Here is a 21,054-nt window from a genome sequence, read left to right as displayed (position 1 = left end):
GGACGGGGGCTGCAGGGCCATGGGGCCTCCCTCCATCTCCCACTCACACCATCAGCCTATAGCTCCACCCTATGATCTCTGCTCAAGGCGGTCTCTCTGCCAAGAATCCTCTTCTCCCCTCCCTGCCTGGAAGGAGGCCCTCTCCTATGTGAAGGCTCCCTGGTGCCCCTAGGTTCTGCCTCACTGGGCACTGCGTGCTCCCTGTTCCCTGTGGTTGTGCGCTCCCGGAGGGCAGGAGCTACGATGCTCCTGCGTGTTCCCTAGCACAGTGCCTGGCCTTCAGGAGACTGAATTCGGGAACCTGCAATTGTAAGGGAGTGGATGACTGGTAGAGAGCGAATGGTGTGAGAGTGAGAGGGCCGGGAGTGGGGGACGGTGGGAGTGTGAGGCTGAAGGCTGAGAAGGGGCAGCAGTGGGCACACGAGCCCAGATAGGAGCAGGGGCTAAGCAGGGAGAGCAGGCTGGCACTGCCCACCCCACTGCAGGGCCCTCCCCTAGTCGGATGTGGTCCCATTCCCATACAACAGGCTTGGCCAAGGGCTCAACCCCACAGGCTTCCACGATGGGCTCAGCGCCCTCATGGTCGCTGTGGTCCTGACCGGGTGGTGGCTGCCCTTTCCACATTTGGCGAGGGGAAGGATGACGCCCAAGGACATCCCCCAGGCCCAAACTAGCCGTGGCTGGCCAGCCAGCAGGCCGCACGCAGAGCCGCAGAATAGAAAAACCTTGTTTTATTCAGCCCAGACCTGGGCAATCTAGCTCTGTGGTATGGCCAAAGTATAAAAAATAAAAACCAACAACAACAAAACAACGCTGTAGAGAAAAGTGAAGTATAAAATGGGGTCTGGCGTCCGGAATCCCTGTGGTTTCCATCCACGTTCGCTCCCTGAGGCCGGCAGGGAGGGATGCCCCTGCCGGTGGGTTGGGGGACTGGGCCCCTCGGCGGGAGGCTGCCAGGGGAGCAGGGCCTGCTTTAGAAGGGGAGAGATTGGCCATCTGTCCCTCCCAGAGATCAGGATCTGAGGAAGGAAAGACAGTGGGTCAATGAGGGGCTGCAAAGTGGGGCCCCCGTGGTCCCCTCAGCCAGGGCTTCCCTCCCGCAGCCCAGATCCCTTGTGGCAGGGCAGGCATGGGCCTCCATTTCCCTCAAGAGAAAGTGCCGACCCCCTCAGCCCAGCTCCAGAAGGAGGGGTTCGATGGACTCCCACCCACCCAGGGCACAGTCTCAGCACATTCCCCTCCCCATGCCCTAGTCCCAGATTGTTTTCTAGGCCATTAGCAGAGCTGCTACTGTCTGGAAATACTTTCTTGTTTTTTCTAACTCAGAACCTTTTTTTAAAGCCTCCTTTTTCCTCCAGAAGTACGATGGAAACCCACAGGCGTCAGTCCCGTGGCCTTTCTGGGAACGCTCTGTCCAGCTTCCTGTGCACGCTGGCCCAGCCGCCTGCCTGTGGTCAGGGTCACAGAGACTGAGACACTCTAATAAGACCCAGCCTTTCCAAGCACTTATGTAAAGAGCTCTTGGAAGGAAGGGATTTGGCACCCCCTGCTGCCCACAGGCCCCCGGGAGCTGGGAGGGCAGCGCAGGCTGCTTCTCCATCTGCCTTGCCGAGAGCCCCGCTGGCTGCTCCAGGGGCCTGGGACATGGGACGCTGTTTCTGTTCCCATCCCCCTTTCCCAGCAGCAGGTGGGACTCCCTGCCTCCCTGAGCCCCCAGCAGCCTCCTTTGTTTCCTGGATACCCCATTCTTCCTTCCTCCTCCTTCCCTAGAATGGCTTCTACCACTTAGGTGACCCCTGGGTCTTGAATAGCTAAGACAGGCCCTGAGGAGCAAGAATGTGCTAGGAACCCAGGCCTACTAAAGAGCCAAACTGCCAGTGATGGGATAGGAGTTCGTCCTTTCAAACACGCTGTGTGCCCTGGGGAATTCTGATCTCATTCTACTCCTGAGGAACCTAATCTCTGCACTGAACTAGAGGCTGCTGTTCCCATTTTTAATATTCATGATGTGGTGGCAGCATGCTGTGAACAGTTAGGTTGGTGGTAGCAGCCAAATGTGAGAGGGCTGTCTCTAAATGAGCCTGGCCCTGGTCACAGACTGAGCCCTGGCCCTGGCCACACACTGAGCCCTGATCCTGGTCACACACTGAGCCCTGGCCCTGGTCACAGATTGAGCCCTGAGTCTGGCTACACACTGGGCCCTGACTCTGGCCACACACTGAGCCCTGATCCTGGTCACACACTGAGCCCTAATCCTGGTTACACACTGAGCCCTGGCCCTGGTCACAGATTGAGCCCTGAGTCTGGCTACACACTGGGCCCTGACTCTGGCCACACACTGAGCCCTGACCCTGGTCACACACTGAGCCCTGATCCTGGTCACACACTGAGCCCTAACCCTTGTCACAGACTGAGCCCTGACCTGGCCATACACCACACCCTGACCACAGTCATAGGCTTAATCTCTCATACCTGCCATCCATTAATAAGCATACACTTTTAGGGAAAGATACCTCTCTGGGCCTTGAGATCTCTACTACCTTTCTCCCAGTTGATGAAGTAAAGCCGAAAGCTCTAGGACTTTTTTTTTTTTTTTTTTTTTAATGGAAAAGGATTCCTTTGATCTGGAGTGTGGTAGGGTTTCCTTGTGAGCTTGTAAGGAAGGGGGTCCCTCTGCAAAGTACTTCACGTGGGGATCAGGAGAAAGACTGAGGACCCTACCCAGCAGCCATGTGCTAAAATCCCAGGCCCAGGTTTTAGGGACTTCCTCTACAACAGGGGCCTAGGGACTGAAGATGGCTCCTTTTAACCAGAATCACTTCTAATCTGTGACTGTTTAATCCAGTCCACTTGATAAGGACACTAATGATCACAGCTGCTGTTCACTGTGTGCCACTGTGTGCTGGGCTGTTGAACATGCGGACATCAGGCCTATAGATCCTCAGCCCCAGCCTATGTGGAAATACCTATTTTATAGTTGAGGAAAGTAGCTCAGGGAAGTGCAGTAGTTACCCAATGTCACAGAGCGAGGAAGCTGTGGAACTGGGACTGCAGAGCTCGTGGCCTTGCACCAAATGACTCTGCCTTCTGCTGGTTTTCACTTGGGACATCTCAGGGAGCCACAGGATACAGCCCCAGATCAACACCCTACAGCCTGAGCCCCACCGTAAACACTCAGCTTGGGGTTGGCACGGACAAGGCTCTTTTTGCTGGGCCCTGCTGCAGCTGCATTCGGCCATCAAGGTGACCTAAAGTGCAGGTATCTTAGATATTTCAGGTGGCCTTGCCTGCTCCCCAGGCAGGAAAGGGACAGGGCTAGGAAGGATGGGGGGCAAGCACTTACTGGACAATTTTGCAGTTTGTTGTAGAAACGTAGCGACCTGTGTAGTGAATGTTGCATCTCACCACGTTGTTGGTGAAGTCAGACTCTAAAACAATATACTTTGGGTTCACGTGCACCTGAGGAAGAAGAGAAACAGGGAGAAAGGGAGTCTAGTCGGGGGGCTGCACCTCAACCGCTCACCAGAGAAGGTGGTAAGGAGGCAGACAGACAGACAGAGAGGGGACATAGACAGGAGACAGAGAAAGACCATGTGAGGCCAAGAGACATGGAGACAGAGACACACTGCTAGAGAGACACAGAGGGGAAAGAAGAGGCAGCTGGTAACCCAAGCAAACATCATCTGATCCCCCTTATCAGAAGATTGGATGTTTCCCTAGAGCGAGAGACTGTGCCAGGTGGGCCCTGCATGGGGCATTTGGGGTTGGAGAAGTTGGATCCTGCCCCTGGGAATGCAGTAATGAGGAGCTGAGCAGGGACTCGACACCTGGCCTCCCCAACGCCAAGGCTCAAAGTTGTTCCCTATGCATTCCTGTCTATGCTTTTTGTCTGAAAAGGAGCTGTTGGGATACAACACTTTTAAATGTTGGATTAACTGGGGAAGGGCCAGCTTTATTCACAGAACATCTAAGAACAGATGCAGGGATGTGACTTTCAAATCCTGGTATGCTCCCAAAGCGCAGGGACTGTGAACTGTATTGCTTATGTGGTTTGTGTGTCCAGTGCCTAGAACTCAGAGGGGACTTCCTATGTGTTTGACTGAGTGGCTGAATGAGGAAAAGAAAAAATATACTGGACAACCCCAGGCCCTGGAGGAGCAAGCTTGGAGCCTGCTGAGGGGCACTCAGGAGGGAACCGCAGAGAACCACTGCTGGACGCATCTCTCCACCAGCTGACTTTCTGCAGGGAAGGCCTCCGCCTGCAAACCTGGCTTCACTGCTCTTCCCTTACTGAGCTGCTTTTCTGCTTCTGAGTGGGTCCAGATGAACTGGTGGAATGATCCCTACTCATTTTATACCTGTGTGGAGGAGGCTGAGACATGGCTTCCCCAGGTGGGCCCATGACAACCTGGCCTACACGTATGTACCAAGTCTGGCTGTGTGTTGTTAATATGCTTTTCTACTTTTCTCCCAACCAAGGGAAGAGGCGATGGGGTGAGTGTCCATTAGAGCAGGAGAGGTTCAGGCTAAAAGGGTCTTGGTCACAGGAGCCCTTGGCTTTGCAGGGGTCCCTGTAAGGAGCCAACGGCCTCTCATCTGTCTCCCAAATGATGCAAAGTCTGCCCTGTCCGAAGACAAGAAGAGAGACCACATGGTTCTCCAAGTCTTCCTTGCTCTCTCTGGTCCTTTGTCACTTAGGGAGACAATATCACCACTGCCTCTAGCATTACCACAGCTGGGGCAAAGGTTCCTTGGGTTCTTTATGGAGAGAGAGGCTATGCCGGCCTGAGACCTAAATCTTCGGCTGGGAAGCCTGAACCTTGAGGGATGCCTCGGATGCTGCCTCTGCTCAGCAGCTGGGGAGAAGGGAAGAGGCCCAGAGGCTGAAGCTTCTTTCAGGAATGATGAACATCCGGTTGGAGAGAAAGCCCCAGACTCAGAGGCCCACCTTGAGGATGTAGTTCCCAGGCTGCACATCGGTTATGTCAATCCACTGGCAGTCGATATCTGCGTTGTAGGTGTCATAGCAGCCTGGGCTCAGGCCCTGGGAAAGGGACAAGAGGAGCGGCTGATGCTGCTGGTTCCCCAGAGCCACCCCATGCCCACTTTCAGGAGTTTCAGGCCCATCTTCCCCTGGGTTTCTCCCCTGACCCTGGCCCAGGGCAACTGCTCAGGGTGGGTCCACCCCTTCCTAAAGTCACTGGCTAGACGGACCAGAGGAAAGACAGAGATCTCTAATAGCCAGGTGGGAGGGATGAGATGGATGTGCCGGTATGCGTGGGCAAGATGGATGGCAGAATGGATAAAGAGAGACGGGACAGACAGACAGTTTGTGGATGTTTAGGTTGGCTGATGCAAAGAGGGATATGGGTGGGTGAACAGGCTAATGGGACATGTTGCTCTCCAGACTGTTGCAATGTTTCCTTCTCTCCATGAGCAGATTGCCTGGGAATAACATGGGAAGGGGCTTGGGCAGGGAGAGAACAGTCCCTGCAGGGCACTGTGGCAGCCTGAGGACTGGTGAGAAGACGAGAAGACCTTCACTGTGAGCAGAGCTGAGTGGCCAGAAGCCTTGGTACTAGCCAGGCCTCAGCCGGCCTCAGCAGGCCTTGCTCTGTCTCCCCACTCCTCATCCGCCTGTGCCCTGAACCCCATCTCTCCAGCCCAACCTGGGTATGAGAGGTGCATGCATAGCGCTTGAGGTTGCCGAAGTCACAGGTGCTGTCCTCCAGGCAGAAACTGGCCTTGTGGCCCTCAGCCACCTTCTTGCCTGTGGCTGCATCCAGTAGGTCGTAGTGGCTGAACTCATCCATGCTGTGGTAATGTCTAGAGGCAGAGGAGAGGAGAGAGAAAGAGAGAGAAGAGGGCCTAGTGTTCCCTGGGCCTCTCATCCTGTCCTCATCCTGAGATGGGCTCAGGTGACCCCGCTGTGGCACAGCCTCCTGGCCAATCTAGGCTCTCCTGTCCCCTGAGTCCTGCGGGGTGGCCCCTCTGTGCGCCCCACCTAGGTGGGTCACTCCAGGACAGCACATGCTCTGGACCCCTCACTTCCTTTTTGGGCTCCCACCTGTAATGGCCTCACTGGGCAATGCCCTGTATTCTAGACATTTCCATCCCTTATTGAGACCAATCCTTCCATTTTCCAGCCTACCTTTGGCTAAGACTTCTCTGAGAAACACTTGCCCCAGTGGCAAGAGTTGGCAGATAACACCTCCCTGGGCCCTCTAATCCAGTATCTGTGTCTCTCAGAGTGCTCGTGGCAGGAGGGGAGCTCAGGCACCAAGGTCCCTGGTCCAGAGGAGAAGTGGAAGAGGATGGGCCCAGCCCCTCCCCACTCACTGGTGGCAGCTGTGCCACTCCCAGGTGTGCCGTGGCCGGTTGGGGAGGAAGTCTGCTGTGCCCTGGTTCTTCACACGCTGGGGGAAGCGCAGCAGCACCCGCACATCGTAGTCGGTGGCCTCAGGGGCATAGGCTGTGCTGCAGGGACGACAGGGGAGGTAAGGGGGGGGTTGGGGCATAGTGACATCAGAACCCAGCATGGGCCCCCTCAGTCCCACCCCCAGCCCTTGGCCACTGGTTCTGCAGCCCCACCACTTGTCCCTGAAGATCTTCTCCTCTGACTCCCCGAACTGTGGCAGAGGCTCAGGCCTCTTCCTCTGTCTTCTGACCCCGTGAAATCCTGGCTGTCCCCTCCTTTCTGGCCTCCACCATGTGGCCGGCAGCTGCCAACAGCATCTTTCTAAAGCGGTACCAGGCACGGCAGTGTCCCTGATACCTGCAGGTGACTCAGCTGGGGTCAGCCCCTGGGTGCAGGAGCACATAAGAAATCTCTGAAGGGCCTTTGAAAAACAGCCCTGTTGCGGGAGCCAGGCACTTTGGCTCATGCCTGTAATTACAGAGCTTTGGGAGGTTGAGGCAGGAGGATCACTTGAGGCCAATAGTTTGAGACCAGCCTGGGCAACACAGTGAGAAAATTTAAAAAATTAATTTAATTAAATAAATTTTTTAAAAATTAAAAAATTAGCCGGATAAGGTGGCTTATGCCTGTAGCCCCAGCTACTTGGAGACTGATACCTTGAGCCCAGGAGTTTGAGGCTGTAATGAGCTATAATTGCGCTGCTGCACTCTAGTCTGGGCAACAGAGTGAGACCCCCTTTCTAAAAAAAAAAGAAAGAAAAAAAAAGTCTTCTCCAGGAGATTCTGATAAGTCTTCTTTCCTCCAGACAGAGCCCTAATTGTTGACAAAAGTATGCCATGTCTTGGGTGTGGGCCTGAAAAACAGACTTGAGGTCCTCTGGTCAAAGCCTCTTCACTTTTCTAGTCCCATCTGCCCTTCCACTCCCCTACACACGCTGGGTTCCTGCTTCAAAGCCTATTTTCCAAACAGGCTGAACTTTTTCCCTGACCCATACTTTTTTCCCCATGCTATTTGCTTGACTCAGAATTCCAAAACTCACCCAGCCTCCTAGGGTCAACTCAAAAGTCCCCTCCTCCAGGAAGTCTGCCTGGATTGCTCTACTTAGAGGATCCGATTGCCTGTGAGCTCTAACAGCACTGACTGCGGCACAGCCCAATACCACCTACATCTTGCACTGGGTTGGGTATGACCAGGCCACCTCTCCCTGATTGCATGTTTTCAGGCTGGCAACCTGTCCTTTTCTATTCAGGGATCGTGGGTCTGGTATGAATTGCCTGCTCACAATTCACCTGCTGACTCCAGATTTCCAACTGAGGCAGGCCTTGTGACAAAAGGAAAAAGGTGGAAAGAGGAACGAGAGGCTGCAGTGAGGCGAGACACACACATATGCACACATACACACACGCGCACACACGTGTGTGGTAGGAACAGGAAGGGGGGCTGAAGGCCCCTCCCCTCTTCAGCTGATGGCTGACAGCTAACCCTGTTGGCCTCAGGGGCTCTTCCCTGGCACTCATTAAAGTCCAGTCCTAAGGCCAGAGGGGAGTGGTGGCCAGTCGTAGGGATTAGCGCTCTCTTTGAGAGAATGTCTGGACAACAGGCGGCTCAGACTGTCTGCCAGGATGAAAGGCCCTCAGCCTTGTCTGGGGGAGGCTTGGAATCTGTCTGTGTCTGGGTTGAAACAAAACATCCTCCTTCCCTCTGTTCAGTTAAATCCTGCCCTTCTGTTCGGCTCAGCACACCGTGGGAAACCATAAGGGTCTAGGTTCTAGGCCCAGCTTGGCCACAAATTGGCGGTGAGACTTGGAACCGGTCCTTTTCTTTCTCTGGGTTCTGCCTGCAGCGTGTGAACTGGCACCAGCCTGTGGCCCATACTTCAAATGATCTCAGAGGCCCTCCTGCCCTAGGGCTGTAGTTCTGCAGGGTTCTCCAGGTCTGAACTCTTGTGCCCACCTCCTCTGAGGCCTCAGCCCTTGCTGACCCCTCCCTCCTCTGACCTCCAGCAGCCCTGGCCTGTGAACCAATCCTTCTGGCTCTTGTCCCACTCGTGTCTTGGTTCTGTCACTGGGGTACAGGTGAGGGCTGTTCTCTCCAGCTGTACCAGGAGACCCTCCAGGACAGAGAACAGGCTGCCTCCTCTCCCCAGCTGGGACGCAGGTCCGGGCACTCAGGATCCTTCATGAAGAGGCGTGATATTAACAGTTTGGCTTTGACTAATTCTCTTAAGACTGGAAGGGCTGTCATAGAGGCTGTAAGTTCCTAATTGCTGGAGGAATTCCAGCAGGACCATTATGCTCTCTTCCCCAGGACAACTGAAACAAGACAAGAACTGCCCAGACAGGCTGGCTGAGTGGTACTCAGCCTGTGGTCCCTGGACCAGGGGCAGTTTCCACACGGATGCCCGTCTGGGATGGGATCGGGAACTTGCACCAGAATGTACATCGACAACATTCCTAATCACTGTGCTTAGTTCAGCGGACACTTTTTCTTTTTTTAAACAAGACTTTCTCAATGAAGGAGTGAGTTGAGTTACATTCTGGTGCAAGCTCTTTTATCTTGTTACAGATAGATAAGGGTTTATGATCAGCTACTTATAGTGGCAGTGAACTAGAAGTTCTAGAAATGAGAAAATGTTGAGATTCTGAAGGGTTTCCTAGATGGTAGAAAGTCAAACTAAACACAGAGTTCAAATGTCCAAAAAGCAGGTAATTAAGAAAAATAGGTGCTTTCAACATAGAGGGATATTAACAAAAGAAGCAGATAACATAATCTTAACTAATTATTTTAGCCCAGGGAGGTATCCCCAAAGAACCTATATTCCAGCAGAATATGAACTGCTAATAAATTAGAAGCAAACACTGTGAGAGGCAGGATCACCCATGAACAATGGCGAGCCAGCTGTGCTCACCTTCTGGGTTCATGGAAACTGGTCTCCTTCCCCTCTTTCCAGTGCAACATATAACTGAAGCTTCTTTGTCTCCGGGGCTCACTGCCCCTGCTGTGACCAGGCAGAGGCAGCCTGGGCCAGCCAAAGCCACAACTGTCCTCTGTGGACATGGCTCCATAGTCCTGGGCTCTATGCTGCGGGTACATCCACCCAGTAGGACTTCCATAGGTCCCTCTATGAGCACTGGAAGCCTGGGTTCCCAAGAGGAACCTTCTCATTAAGCAGCTCAGATCCAAAAGGTTTGAGTTCCTTTCATTGCTCCTCAGTTTCCTGAGGGGGCAACCCATGCCTTCAGGGCTCGTGTGAAGATGAAGTGCCACAGTGAAAGTGAAGTTCCTTGTATAGTAAGGTACAGTATACAGAAATGCTGGGTCCCCGCTTGCTCCCCTCCCCTCCTGACTCCCTCAGGGCAGGCAAGGCTCACTGATGAAAAGGTCAGGGTCCTGGGAGGCCGGGGCATTTGGCCAGGGTCATCAGCTTGCAGACAGCCTAGCTGGCAGCCGCAGCTAGGCTGGGCTCTGGGTGACTCCCAGGGACTATCCCAACACTCTACACTTCTGCCTCAGCTGCTTACCTGGCCAGACACTTCTCCTCCGCAGCACAGCGCAGGGAGTACAGGTGGGCTCTCTGCACATAAGTGGATGCTTGCACATAGTTGGGGTCTGGGACCAAGTCAGGGAGACCTGGAGTGGGCAGTGGGAGAGAGGGGGGAGGGAGGAAGAGCATGACATTGAGAGCATCAGGTTGGCCACTGTTAATGCCCAGACACCTCCTCATACCCCAAACATCCTCTCATACCCCAAAACCCTTTGCCATTCTCCTTGGGCATTGGGTCCTGGGCTCACGTGTGGGGTCAGGGAAGTCAGGCAGCAAGAGCTTGCATCTCGAGCTCTGTGGTGTGGGAGCTGCTAAGACTTCCTGGAAAAGCTTGGACATGAACAAGATCTGGGAGATGGGGCAGGATTTAGAGAACCAGAGAGCAGGAAAGGGTGTCCTCGGCAGGGGGAACAGCATGAACGAAGACCTGGAGGCAGGAATGAGTGAACCATGTAACTTCCTGACAGAGGCCCTCCCTCGAGTCCTTACTCCCCAGGCCTCTGGACAGCAGCCCCCAGACACCCTCCGTTCCTCTCATCCCTGCAGTCAGCATTCTTTGTGAACCACCAAGAGAGTCCTGGGCTTCTGGCCTGGAGTGTGTCCCTGAAGGTTCATGGGCAGAGCCAGGTGGATGCAGGCTGGCAGGAGTCGGGGTGGGCAGGAAGGGATGGGCTAGAAGGAAAACATTTCCCCAGAGCAGGCTGCTGACAGGGCAGGATTCGCAGCCTGGGCACCCAGCCCGACCTTCTCAGAATTCCTTTCTGCCTGGCACAGCCACTCCTCCCCGTACCCCCGCCCCCAATCACCTGCCACCACTTCCTGCCATCAGCCCCCTAGACCTGACCACACTCTCCTCTGTCTGCAACCTCTGGCCACCAATCTGAGGGAGACCCTGGCTCCCTACCCTGCAAGGCCTGGGGTCAAGCACCCAGGGGAAGTCTGGAGGCTGCCCCCGTCCTTGTGGTCCCTTGTTCCCCAGGATGTGCCAGAGCCTGGGGCCTGTCCATCCTGTTCCTGCCCCTCCACCTTCCTCCCTGGGCATGCATTAGTCTGAGCAGGAGTTACTAGGAATAAGCAGAAACCACACTTAGGTGTCCAGACTCCATCCCGCATTGGAATGAAGAAGGAATACCTTAATGTTGGAGTGACGGGATGTGGGCTGGGGTGGGTGCGGGCAGGGGTGGGTGTGGGCAGGGGGGACTCCAGGGCCCTGGGCTCTATCCCAGCCCAGCCACTGACTTAAAGGGGAGTGGTCCTGGGGCCTCTAATTCCCTGTCCTCTCTGGCCTCAGGGATTTTGTCAGGAAAGTGATAAGATGAGGCTATAAGCTCCTCTTAGTTTCTTTGAAGTACTCTGCTCTTGAGGGATTCGGGAAGGGTGACAGCAGGCAAGGTGGGAGGACTTAAGTCCCATGGAGGGGTTTCCCACCCCTTTCCTGCTGCCAAGACCCTCTCATCAGCTTTTAGGTCTGGAAGATAAGGCCAAGGAGGGGAAGGCTGGCTTCTAAGCCATTGGCAGAAGTGTCTGCCTGCATGTTCCCCTCCCCACACCACCCTGAGTTCCCAGACCCTAGCGTTGCTCTCCCTGGGACCTGGGCCTCATGGGGGAGCCTGGTCCAGGCAGCCAGGGTGATCTCACCTACTTGGAATGAAGAGGAAGCTTGGAGTGCAAGGGTGGGTGAGGATGAGGTGGCTCCTGGCTGGTGGGGGACTTCTTGGCCAGCCTAGGCCCTGTTACTTGAGCCCCTAGGAATGTTTGCAGTCATTTCCCAAGGGACCCATAGGCCCTCAAGCCAGCTGGGAGCTGGTTCTCACTCTCTGGACCCTGGAAGCCTCTGGGGGAGGGGTGAGGACTGGGGATGGGCCCCGTCCCCATCAGCCAGTGCCTTTCCCTCAGCTGTGTATAGGGTGGGGTAGCTGGGCCTTTAAGACTCAGGAGACCCAGCATTTGACATCAGACAGCTTGCTGCCCCCACCCCAGGCCCAGTTTCAAGAAATACTGCACAGATGGCTCCACAAAGCTTTTCTGGCCTGACCCTTCCTCTCTAGGCTATTTCATGAGCTGGCTACGCAACCCCGGGAAGTTGGAGGAGTGGGGAGGAAGAGGCCAGGTGGGGCCAGTGAGGGCCAGTGCTGTTCCTGGCCTCTCCCAGCCCTGACTATGTACACACACTGAGCCCTGTGCCTGATCACAGTCTGCGCCCTGACCTTGGTCACAGACTGACCTCTGATCCTGGTCACATTAAGCCCTGACCTTGGTCACACACTGAACCCTGGCCCTGGGCACACCCTGAGCCTTGATCACACACCAAGCCCTGTTCCTGATCACAGTCTGAGCCCCGATGCTGGTCACACACTGAACCCTGATCCTGGTCACAGACTGGGCCCTGATCCTGGTCACAGACCAAGGTCTGATGCCTATCAGCAATTCTGAATCTCAGGCTCATTTCTGTTTGTCCCCTGATGATGGGCGAAAGCTCTTCAGCTAAAGAAAAAAAAAAAAAAAAAAAACCTTAAAAAAGGAATTGCTGTGATATCATCAAGCCTTTTGATTAAAACTGAGTGGGGTAGGGTTATAAGTGTCAGAGGTATGGAGAAGGGGCATTTGTAGAGTACTGCATGTGGAGATTTGGAAGAGAGGCTGAGGACAAACAGCTTGGGGCTGCTGGTCACAATCTGAGCCTTGACCCTCCCACAGATTATCATCTTCTTCCTCTTATTGTTGAGGAATCTCATGCTCAGGCAAGGGCCTCTTCCTGTGGGAAGTCTCCCCTGATTGTAATGATATCTCAGGCTGCACACACTTCTCCTCTCTCACTACCCCATTTGTATTGATCTACACTTAGATTTCACCATACTAACCTGTGTGTGTCTCCTCCCTTCCAGACGGGGTTCTATGGGCAGGGCCTGAGTCCTACTTGCCCTCAGTGGAGCAACTTTTGTTTTAGGGGTGACTGACTGGCCCAAAGCCCCTCAGGCTCTGTCAGGAGAGCCTCTTTAATGACTGTTCCAGGCAATCCGAAGTGTGTTCCATGTCCTGCCCCCAAGACACCAAGGCACACAATGTCTTTGGAAGCACTGGAGGAAACTGAGGCTCAGGCCCATAAATCTGCGCAGGGTCACACAGGGAGCCAGGGTACCCCAGGAGGGGATCCTAGGTCTCCTTGCCCTCCCAGGACTCCTCCTGTCACTCTTTATAAAAATAAACTTTTTTGAGCTATAATTTATACACAGTGAAATGCACAGATTTTAGGTGTACAGTTTGATAAGTTCTAACAAATGTAGAAAGCCGTGTAGCTTCCACCACAATCAAGCTGTGGATTGTTTCCATTACCCTCTGGTACCTTCCCTGTAAGTCCCCGCCCCGCCTCCACCACCCCAGGCAGCCACTGCACTGCTTCTAATCACTGTAGATTAGTTATGCCTTTTCTAGAACTTAAATGGAATCACTCTCACCATTATTTTGTAATTTTCTTTGTTCTACATCTCTAACCATCACCGGGGCCTCCTGTACTCCCCCAGTGGCCTCCTCTCTGTGCTCTACTCTGTCACACCCTCATGGCCGTGGGGGTGACACAAGAGGCAGCAGCTTGGGGAAGCTGCTGGAAAGGAGTAGCCTCAGGAGTTCAGGCCAGGCCCCCCCGCCTCACCCTCAGGATCCTTGCCGAGGTCCCAGAGAACAGCAGACCCCCTCCCACGGCTGGTATGTTTTTCCAGGAAGGAACAATGCCTCCTTCTCTGGACAGCTCTCCCAGGGGACATTTCGTCAGCAGTCAGGCCTGTAGGCTTGGGCTCTTGGCCCCTCTGCAGGGCTTGGGGCTGGGGGCTTATGTGAGGTTGGAAGGGGATAAGGAGGGGTTGATTGAGTTGGGGGCTGGTGGACACGCTCAGTGTAGGAGTAGGGAGGCTGGTCTGCAATTTCTGGCTTGTAAGGTACAATAGGCCCTCCAAGCAGAGTGGCCAATGTTGGGTGAAGTCCAGTTACTCTCAGACTGTGTGATCAGCCCTCACCTCAAAAAGTATGCATTTTAAAGGAAGATCCTGGACTTGGTGAAGGTACACATCCAGCTCCCCATGCCACCTCCACCTTTTCTTTTTTCTTTGAGACAGGGTCTTGCTCTGTTGTCCAGGCTGGAATGCAGTGGCATGAACTTGGCTAACTGCAGCCTCGATCTTCTGGACTCAAGTGATCCTCCTGCCTCAGCCTCCCAAAGTCCTGGGATTGCAGGCGTGAACCACTGCACCCAGCCAAATGAGGTCTTTTTGCTTACTCCAAATACAGGGGAAACCATCAGCCCAGGCTGGAGTGCAGTGGCACGATCTCGGCTCACTGCAACATCCGCTTCCTGGGTTCAAGCGATCCTTCCATCTCAGCTTCCCAAGTAGCTAGGACCATGCGCATGCCACCATGCCTGGCTAATTTTTGTATTTTCAAGCAATTCTCCTGCCTCAGCCTCCCGAGTAGCTGGCATTACAGGTGTGTGCCACCACGCCTGGCTAAATTTTGTATTTTTAGTAGAGATGAGGTTTCCCCATGTTGGACAGGCTGGTCTCGAACTCCTGATCTCAAGTGTTCCACCGGCCTCGGCCTCCCAAAGTGCTGGGATTACAGGTGTGAGTGACCGTGCCCGGCCAGCCTCCTGTTTTAGACCCCCAGGTTGCCTCTGACTCGCTCCACAAACATGCTACAGTGAATGGCTGTACATTCCCCTCCTGGGCCTAAAGATACACATCCAGCTCCCTGGGTCACCTACAGCCCTGCTCGGTCTTCTCCCAAGCCCCCAGCACCACTGGTCGGGGGTAGGCTGGGGCGGGCCTCACCATCCAAAGACTGGGTGGATGGGCTTGCTCAGACTGCCCAAGGAAACCCTGGCCGCCATCCATTTCTTCCTCCCAGGAGGGAGACAGGAGCCTGGGGTCTTACCCTACTGTGTTATAGGCCTGTGTGGCCTTGGGTTGACCCAGCCCCACTTCAGAATTCATTGTCTCCATTCTTCCACTTCTAATTGTCCTCCACCTGACTCGGGGCCTGAGGCCCTGTGCTGGCCTCTGTGGGCGTTCTTCCTCGGATGCAGGCTGCACAGAGCCTGGGCCAGGATGGCAGGGATGCTGAGTCACAGGGTGGCGAAGACCCTTGAGATGGCCAAAGCCAGGCTGCTTGGCTGGGGAGGAGCTGGGTGCAAGGAAATAGGGTCCCAGGGCCATTCATTTCACAGGGAGACAGCCAGCCACTGGTGTGGGGTAAGCCTTTTAGCTATAGCAGCCCCTTCAACCCTCCAGGGCAGTGAAGACATGTCCTGGCTCCGCCCCTGGAGCTTCCTCCGTGGGAGTGTGCAGGGGCACAGTAGGAGGAACCTGTCATACTGACTCTTGGGGCCCGTGTGCTTGGGACAAGCCCACCCTGTCCTCCTGCTCAACGCTGGGTCTGGAGCTGCTGATGTCTCCTGTGCCAGCCCTCGGGAACCGGGGACAAAGACCATCTGCCCCTTCCCTGGTGGGATGCAGCTGGGGCCTTCTCAGGGGTGAGGCTCCAGGGGCGAGTTCACTGTCTTGTCCGGTCTCCCCAGCCACCTTTCTGAGGCTCACTTTCTCCATCTGGACGATGAGGGAGACTGAACTAGCTGGCCCTTGAACACAGGTTGGATGGATCGATAAACACTTGGAGATTAAAATACTTTTTAGGAGCTCTTCAGTTCATTCCCCAGCCTTGGGCAAGAGCCCGAGACCTCTCACAACCCCTACAGACGATACTTTAGCAGTCAGGAAATTCTCCCACCGTCTGACCTAAATCCTTCCTGCTTCATTAGAAATCTGTTCCCTCCTGCCCAACGGTTCCTGGAGGCTGCCCAGCGCTGAGGGCCCTGTGGCTGCCTTCCCATTGCTCGTCCACACCTCACCTGTTTCCCTCTTGGCTTCCTCTTTTTTGTGGTTCAGTAAACCTTGTTTCTGAAATCTTTCCTCTCCAAGCCTCCTGCTCATGAGGGGCAGATGATGGAAAGTGGAACGCAAAAGAGCCCTAATCTGTTGAGCCCAGGGCTGGAGGATAAACAAAGTCCAGCAGGAACTGGTCAGTTGCTTGTGAAATATGTGCTGAGAGGGATGTTTTGGCTAGCACGGCCAGACTCCAGAGGAGCCCCTAGGTGGGGGAGAAGCAGAAAGCTCTGCAGAGCAGCGCCTTGAATAAAGATGAGCCAGAGAGGCCTCCAGGGCGGGAGCTGGCTGCCCGATTCCCTAGGAAATGATTATCTCATAATCAGGAAATTAACTTGTCAGCACCGGCCTGGTGGTGCCACACCTACTTGGTGAGCAGGCAGGCAAGGTGGTTGCAGATTCCACTTTGCCCCATAATGAAGGTGTAATCCCAGCTCAAGCCTGAGAGCTAGGACAGCCATCAAGCCAGGCCCAGAGTCTTCAATGGCTCCCCATTGCCCACAGAATCAAACCCAGAAGTCTTAGAGTGGCAAACCACAGGAGTCTGTGGTTTGGCCTTACCTAGCCTTCCAGAACTCTTAACCCTCAGGATCAGTAGGCAGGTCTCTAGCAGCATACCCCAACCTTTCTACCCCCTGATCCCATGGTGCCCTTGTCCTGGAATTCCCAGCTATGCATGTGTGTGCGTGCACGCACACACAGACACAGACACACACACACACCAGCTCTACCTATGCAGGGGTACACAGTCTTTAGCTCCAAAGCACACCTTGTCAGACCTGACCTCCCCTCCACCACCCTGCACCGTTTTACAGCACTCGTCTGTCCACCCCACTGATGGGGAGAGACAGCTAGCAGCAGAAGGGCCTGACTCACGGAAGGGATTTGTAAGTGTGTGCTTGATTGCACCAGCTGCCCAGGAGGCAGGCTGGGCTAAGGGGGAGGCAGACGACACTACCCACTGGAGAGGTCAGCTCCCTGCCCAGAGGCCAAGCCTCTGCTGCCTCTCTGCACACCTAATGCACATTTCTTCCCAGCGTGAACCCAACCCCTGCCCTTGCAGTCCTCCTCGCCCTTGCAAGCCCTGCCTGGTGCCCCCATCCCACCTCTAGGAGCTTCCCCTGATGCTTCGGTTACTCCAGGGGTTCCCTCTCTGCCCTCTCAGGCCCTGCAGAGTGACTTGAAATTTTTATATTTCTTACAAAACTTACTCTGCCCATAGCCTTCCCATCTCAGCTCAAGGCAATTGCATCCTTCCAGCCACACCAGCCATAAACCACTGTGTGATCCCTGACACCTCTCTTCCTTTCATAGCCCATATCCAACCCAGCAGGAAATGCCCTCAGCTCTATCTCAAGAACAAACCCTAAAGCTGGCTTCCTCCATTGCCACCACTCTTCCTGGTCTCTGGAACAGCCGCCTCTCAGTTTCCCCGGCTGACTCCCCACTGTCCACTCCTGGCGCAGCAGTCAGGGGCCCTGTTTAGCAGAAACCCATGTTTCTGCTCAGCTCAAACTCTGAGGAAGAGGATGCACAGAAAACAAAAGGCAAACCCGTCACAATGGCCGACAAGCTCCCCATGGCCTGGACCCCATTACCTCTCTGACCTGTCCCCCGTTATACCTCCATTTCCACTCCACTCTGTTCTAACCACACTGGAGCATACCTGAAAAGCCCAGAGAACTCCTGCCTCAGGGCCTTGCACTGACTGTCTTCCTATCTGGAATGCTCTTCCTGCAGACAGCTGCATGGTTCACTCATATGCCTCAAGTCTTTGCTCAAATGTCACCTTCATGAGGCCCGACCACCTTTGCAACCTGCCCCTCTCCTATACTCCCGATCTTTCTTATCTCTATTTTTCCACAGCACTTATTACCTTCTACTTTTTTTTACGTATTCATTATGTTTATACATGAAAATAGAAGATCCACAAGGGCAAGAATTTTGTCCCTTTCTTTTCACAAATACCCAGCTCTAGAACAGTGCCCAGCATACAGTAAGTTGCCTAATAAATATTTGTTACATGACTATTTCCTCACGAGATGATATCTGCCTTCCGCAGCCAGGCAAGAGCCCATGAGGGCAGGGGTGAGTGGTATTGTCTTTTGCCTGTACTCAGCTTCTGGTGCACGTCTCCCAGGTGCACAGCAGATGCTGGGAGCTGGCAAAGACAGACGTGGGCTTGGGCCACTCTGCACCCCAGGTGTCTGTTTTCTTACTGCCAGGCTGAGACGTCAGTGAGGCTAGGGAGGGGTCTGAGGTGCCCCCTGAAATTCTCCATGCCCAGCTCAGGGCCTAGCACCTGTATGCCCTTGGCAAGTGCGTGAGCCAATGCCCACACTCCATAAAGGGTCTGGTGGCATTGCCTGTGTGAGCACAGACTTCATTGTCAAGCGGAGTCTGGAATTGATTCCCAAAGTCCTTTCTTTTGCAAAAGGATTTGCTTCGGGTTTGGAAAACCTGTGGTTCCAACTGGCCCACAAGCAGGGGGAAGGTTGGGTTGTCTCCTGAGGTTTGGATGGCAAAGGCCTCTGGGGCCTCGCTTTCCCATCCTGTGTCTCTTCCTGCTTTGGCATTCTGAGACCCCTCTCCCCATTTCCAGGTGGTACTGCAATGCCCAGTTTCTGGGTGCTCATCAGCAAGAGGGAGAAGGACCCAGACCCAACCCGTGCCCTGTGATCATGAGTTCAGACGAAAAGAAGGCCCTTGGTCCAGCTGCCTGTGGAAATGAGGTGGCTAGGTCAGGGCCAGGGGAGGGGGCAAGTCCAAACCTCTCTCTCCAGCGTCGCAACCCTGACTGCTCTTCTGTAGGAATGCAGGGCACAGCAATTGGAAGCAGGTGTGGGCCACCTGGGTGGACCCCAGCTCCCTCCCTGCCCCTTTCCTCTCCTGCCCATGTCAGCCACTGTCCTGGGAAGTCTTCCATGTGTTTCCAGCTTAGAAAGGAGGTAGAATGGACTCAGGAGCTACTCAGGAGCTGCTGGAGAGGGGTACCCCTTCTGAGACCAGAGGATGCTGCAGTGGGGCCCCTGAGGTTAGGAGGAAGGAGAGAGGACAAAAAGCCAGAACTCCCAGGTCAAGTCTAGCAGTAGCCTGGGGCCCATAAAGGCACTAATGGCTCCCAACCCAGCTCTGCCACCATCCACAGCAACTCTGTGGGGCCTGCAAACTTGAGGCAAAAACCCAAATTTTGTTTTTTTCAGGTGTTCACACCTCAGGGGAACAGTGAACACAGAGACAGGTGACACAGAACATAAAACACCCTTCCCTAAGAGACAGAACAGAGGCCGGGCCCACTGGAGTGGACAGTCAGCCTAGGTCTAAGCTTGACCACTCATTAACCCTGAGACCTTGGGTAAGTTATTTAATTTCTCCAAGCCTCAGTTTCCTCATCTATAAAATGGAGATGATAGTACTATTAATCTCACAAGGCTGTTGTGGGAATTAAATGAGAAAAATAAAATGCTTAGCATAGTGTCTGTTCAATAAATATCAGATATTCTTACTCTTAGTATTGAAAACAGGAGCTGTCTCTTCTTGCAGGGATGGTCCGGTTTGAGACCAGGGGAGACAGAAGGTGTCTTGCAAGTGGCTGATAAGAGAGGAGACAGGAAGTCTGCCTGGGATGAGGCTGCTTAGGACTCTACTTGTTTGTTCAGACACTGATGACTCTCAAAGGAGAAACAGGGAGGCAGGAGGAGGGCCCAGAACCCTCCGTTTCCACAGCTTGTCTGATCCAACACAGCTTTCTAAGCCTGAAGACTCTTTTTCTTTCTGAAGGAACAATCTGAGACAACTTCCGGGAAGGAAGGAGGGATGCTGATCTGTGATTCTGCCTCCAGGGCAAGTCGCTTAACCTCTCAGGGCCTCAGTTTGCTCATCTGCAAAATGGGGATAACAATCCCACGGTTGTTACAAGAATAAGTGATGCTTTTTTTTTTTTTTTTTAAGAGAGAGAATCTCACTCTGTCACCCAGGCTGGAGTGCAGTGGCACGATCTCAGCTCACTGCAAGCTCCGCCTCCCGGGTTCACGCCATTGTCCTGCCTTAGCCTCCCGAGTAGCTGGGACTACAGGTGCCCGCCACCATGCCCAGTTAATTTTTGTACTTTTAGTAGAGACGGGGTTTCACCGTGTTAGCCAGGATGGTCTTGATCTCCTGACCTCGTGATCTGCCCACCTCGGCCTCCTGAAGTGCTGGGATTACAGGCGTGAGCCACCGCGCCTGGTCGAGGCTTAAGTGACTCTAACTGCAAAGCTCCAAGAACAGCGTCCGGCACTTAGTATGCACTATATGAGTGTTTGTTACACAAACATTCTGGAATCAGCAATGACCATGACCAGGCTACACCCTAACACCACACTGGGGAGAGACTCTGCTTCCAAAGTCTTTCACACTCACTGTCCCATCTCACCCTGTCACAACCAGTGCCCAGAATCTAGCAGGCAAATATCTGTTGAATGAATGAATGACCAAATGAATGAGTGAACAAATGAGGTGTACAAGATAAGCAGTAATACACAACAATTTTTTTAAAATGCATGGTTGTTAAGAACTCAAGATAGGGAGTCACACAGACTCCAATACTGGTTCCACTACTAAAAGCCAGCAAGTGAGCTTGTCACCTTATCTGTAAGATGGGACAAAAAACAGTACCTGGCTAGGACCTGGGAATTAAAGGAGATGATGTGTAATGCACTCAGCAAATGCAAGCATATTCTTCCTCTGGATGCAGATGGGGGAGGTGAGGACCATGAGGCAAAGCTGGCAGAGGGTCTATGCTCACGCCCTGCCCCGCCCACAGGCTGAACATGGCATCCTCCTGGGTCATCTCACTGTGATGCATCAGTTTGAATTCAAGCTCGGCTGTACCCTTCTGTGCCACCTCCCTAGGCCTCAGTTTTCTCATCTACACCAGGAGCACCATAACCTGCACCTCATTAGGAGGTTGTGAGGATGAATGAAACTGCACATTGGAGTCACTAACCCCAGGAAGTGGTCTTCCGCAAATGGCCAAGTTGGCACTATTATCCCTGCCTCTGGGCTCTAACTCTAGAAGCTTGTTGGGTAAAGCCTGCTTTGGTCCTTCCCTGCATCTACTCCAAACTCTGCAGGGGAACGTGAGTGATCTGGAGGGCAGAAGAGGGCAGGCAACCTGTGGA

The 21,054-nt window shown here is 53.9% G+C and overlaps 1 protein-coding gene across 2 annotated transcripts in view; it reads right to left on the bottom strand.

The window, feature by feature from the left end:
• Positions 1–716: 716 nt before the first annotated feature.
• The window catches only part of LOXL1 (lysyl oxidase like 1), a 26,275-nt gene continuing 5,937 nt past the window's right edge, over positions 717–21,054 (bottom strand). Inside the window, exons 2-7 of one of the 2 annotated variants that reach the window (XM_015142675.3) lie at positions 9,940–10,048; positions 6,340–6,477; positions 5,670–5,826; positions 4,949–5,044; positions 3,344–3,459; positions 717–1,019 (exon numbers count right to left, since the gene is read on the bottom strand). In XM_015142675.3, the coding sequence (XP_014998161.1) occupies positions 1,013–1,019; positions 3,344–3,459; positions 4,949–5,044; positions 5,670–5,826; positions 6,340–6,477; positions 9,940–10,048 (623 nt within the window). In that variant the 3' untranslated portion in view covers positions 717–1,012. Of the gene's footprint in view, positions 1,053–3,311; positions 3,460–4,948; positions 5,045–5,669; positions 5,827–6,339; positions 6,478–9,939; positions 10,049–21,054 lie in introns of both variants that reach the window. The other variant, XM_077939830.1, reaches the window with a different exon arrangement.

Source organism: Macaca mulatta, chromosome 7, assembly GCF_049350105.2.
Source record: "Macaca mulatta isolate MMU2019108-1 chromosome 7, T2T-MMU8v2.0, whole genome shotgun sequence".
Classification (NCBI taxonomy): domain Eukaryota; kingdom Metazoa; phylum Chordata; class Mammalia; order Primates; family Cercopithecidae; genus Macaca; species Macaca mulatta.
This window is presented reverse-complemented; position numbering and strand designations above follow the sequence as displayed.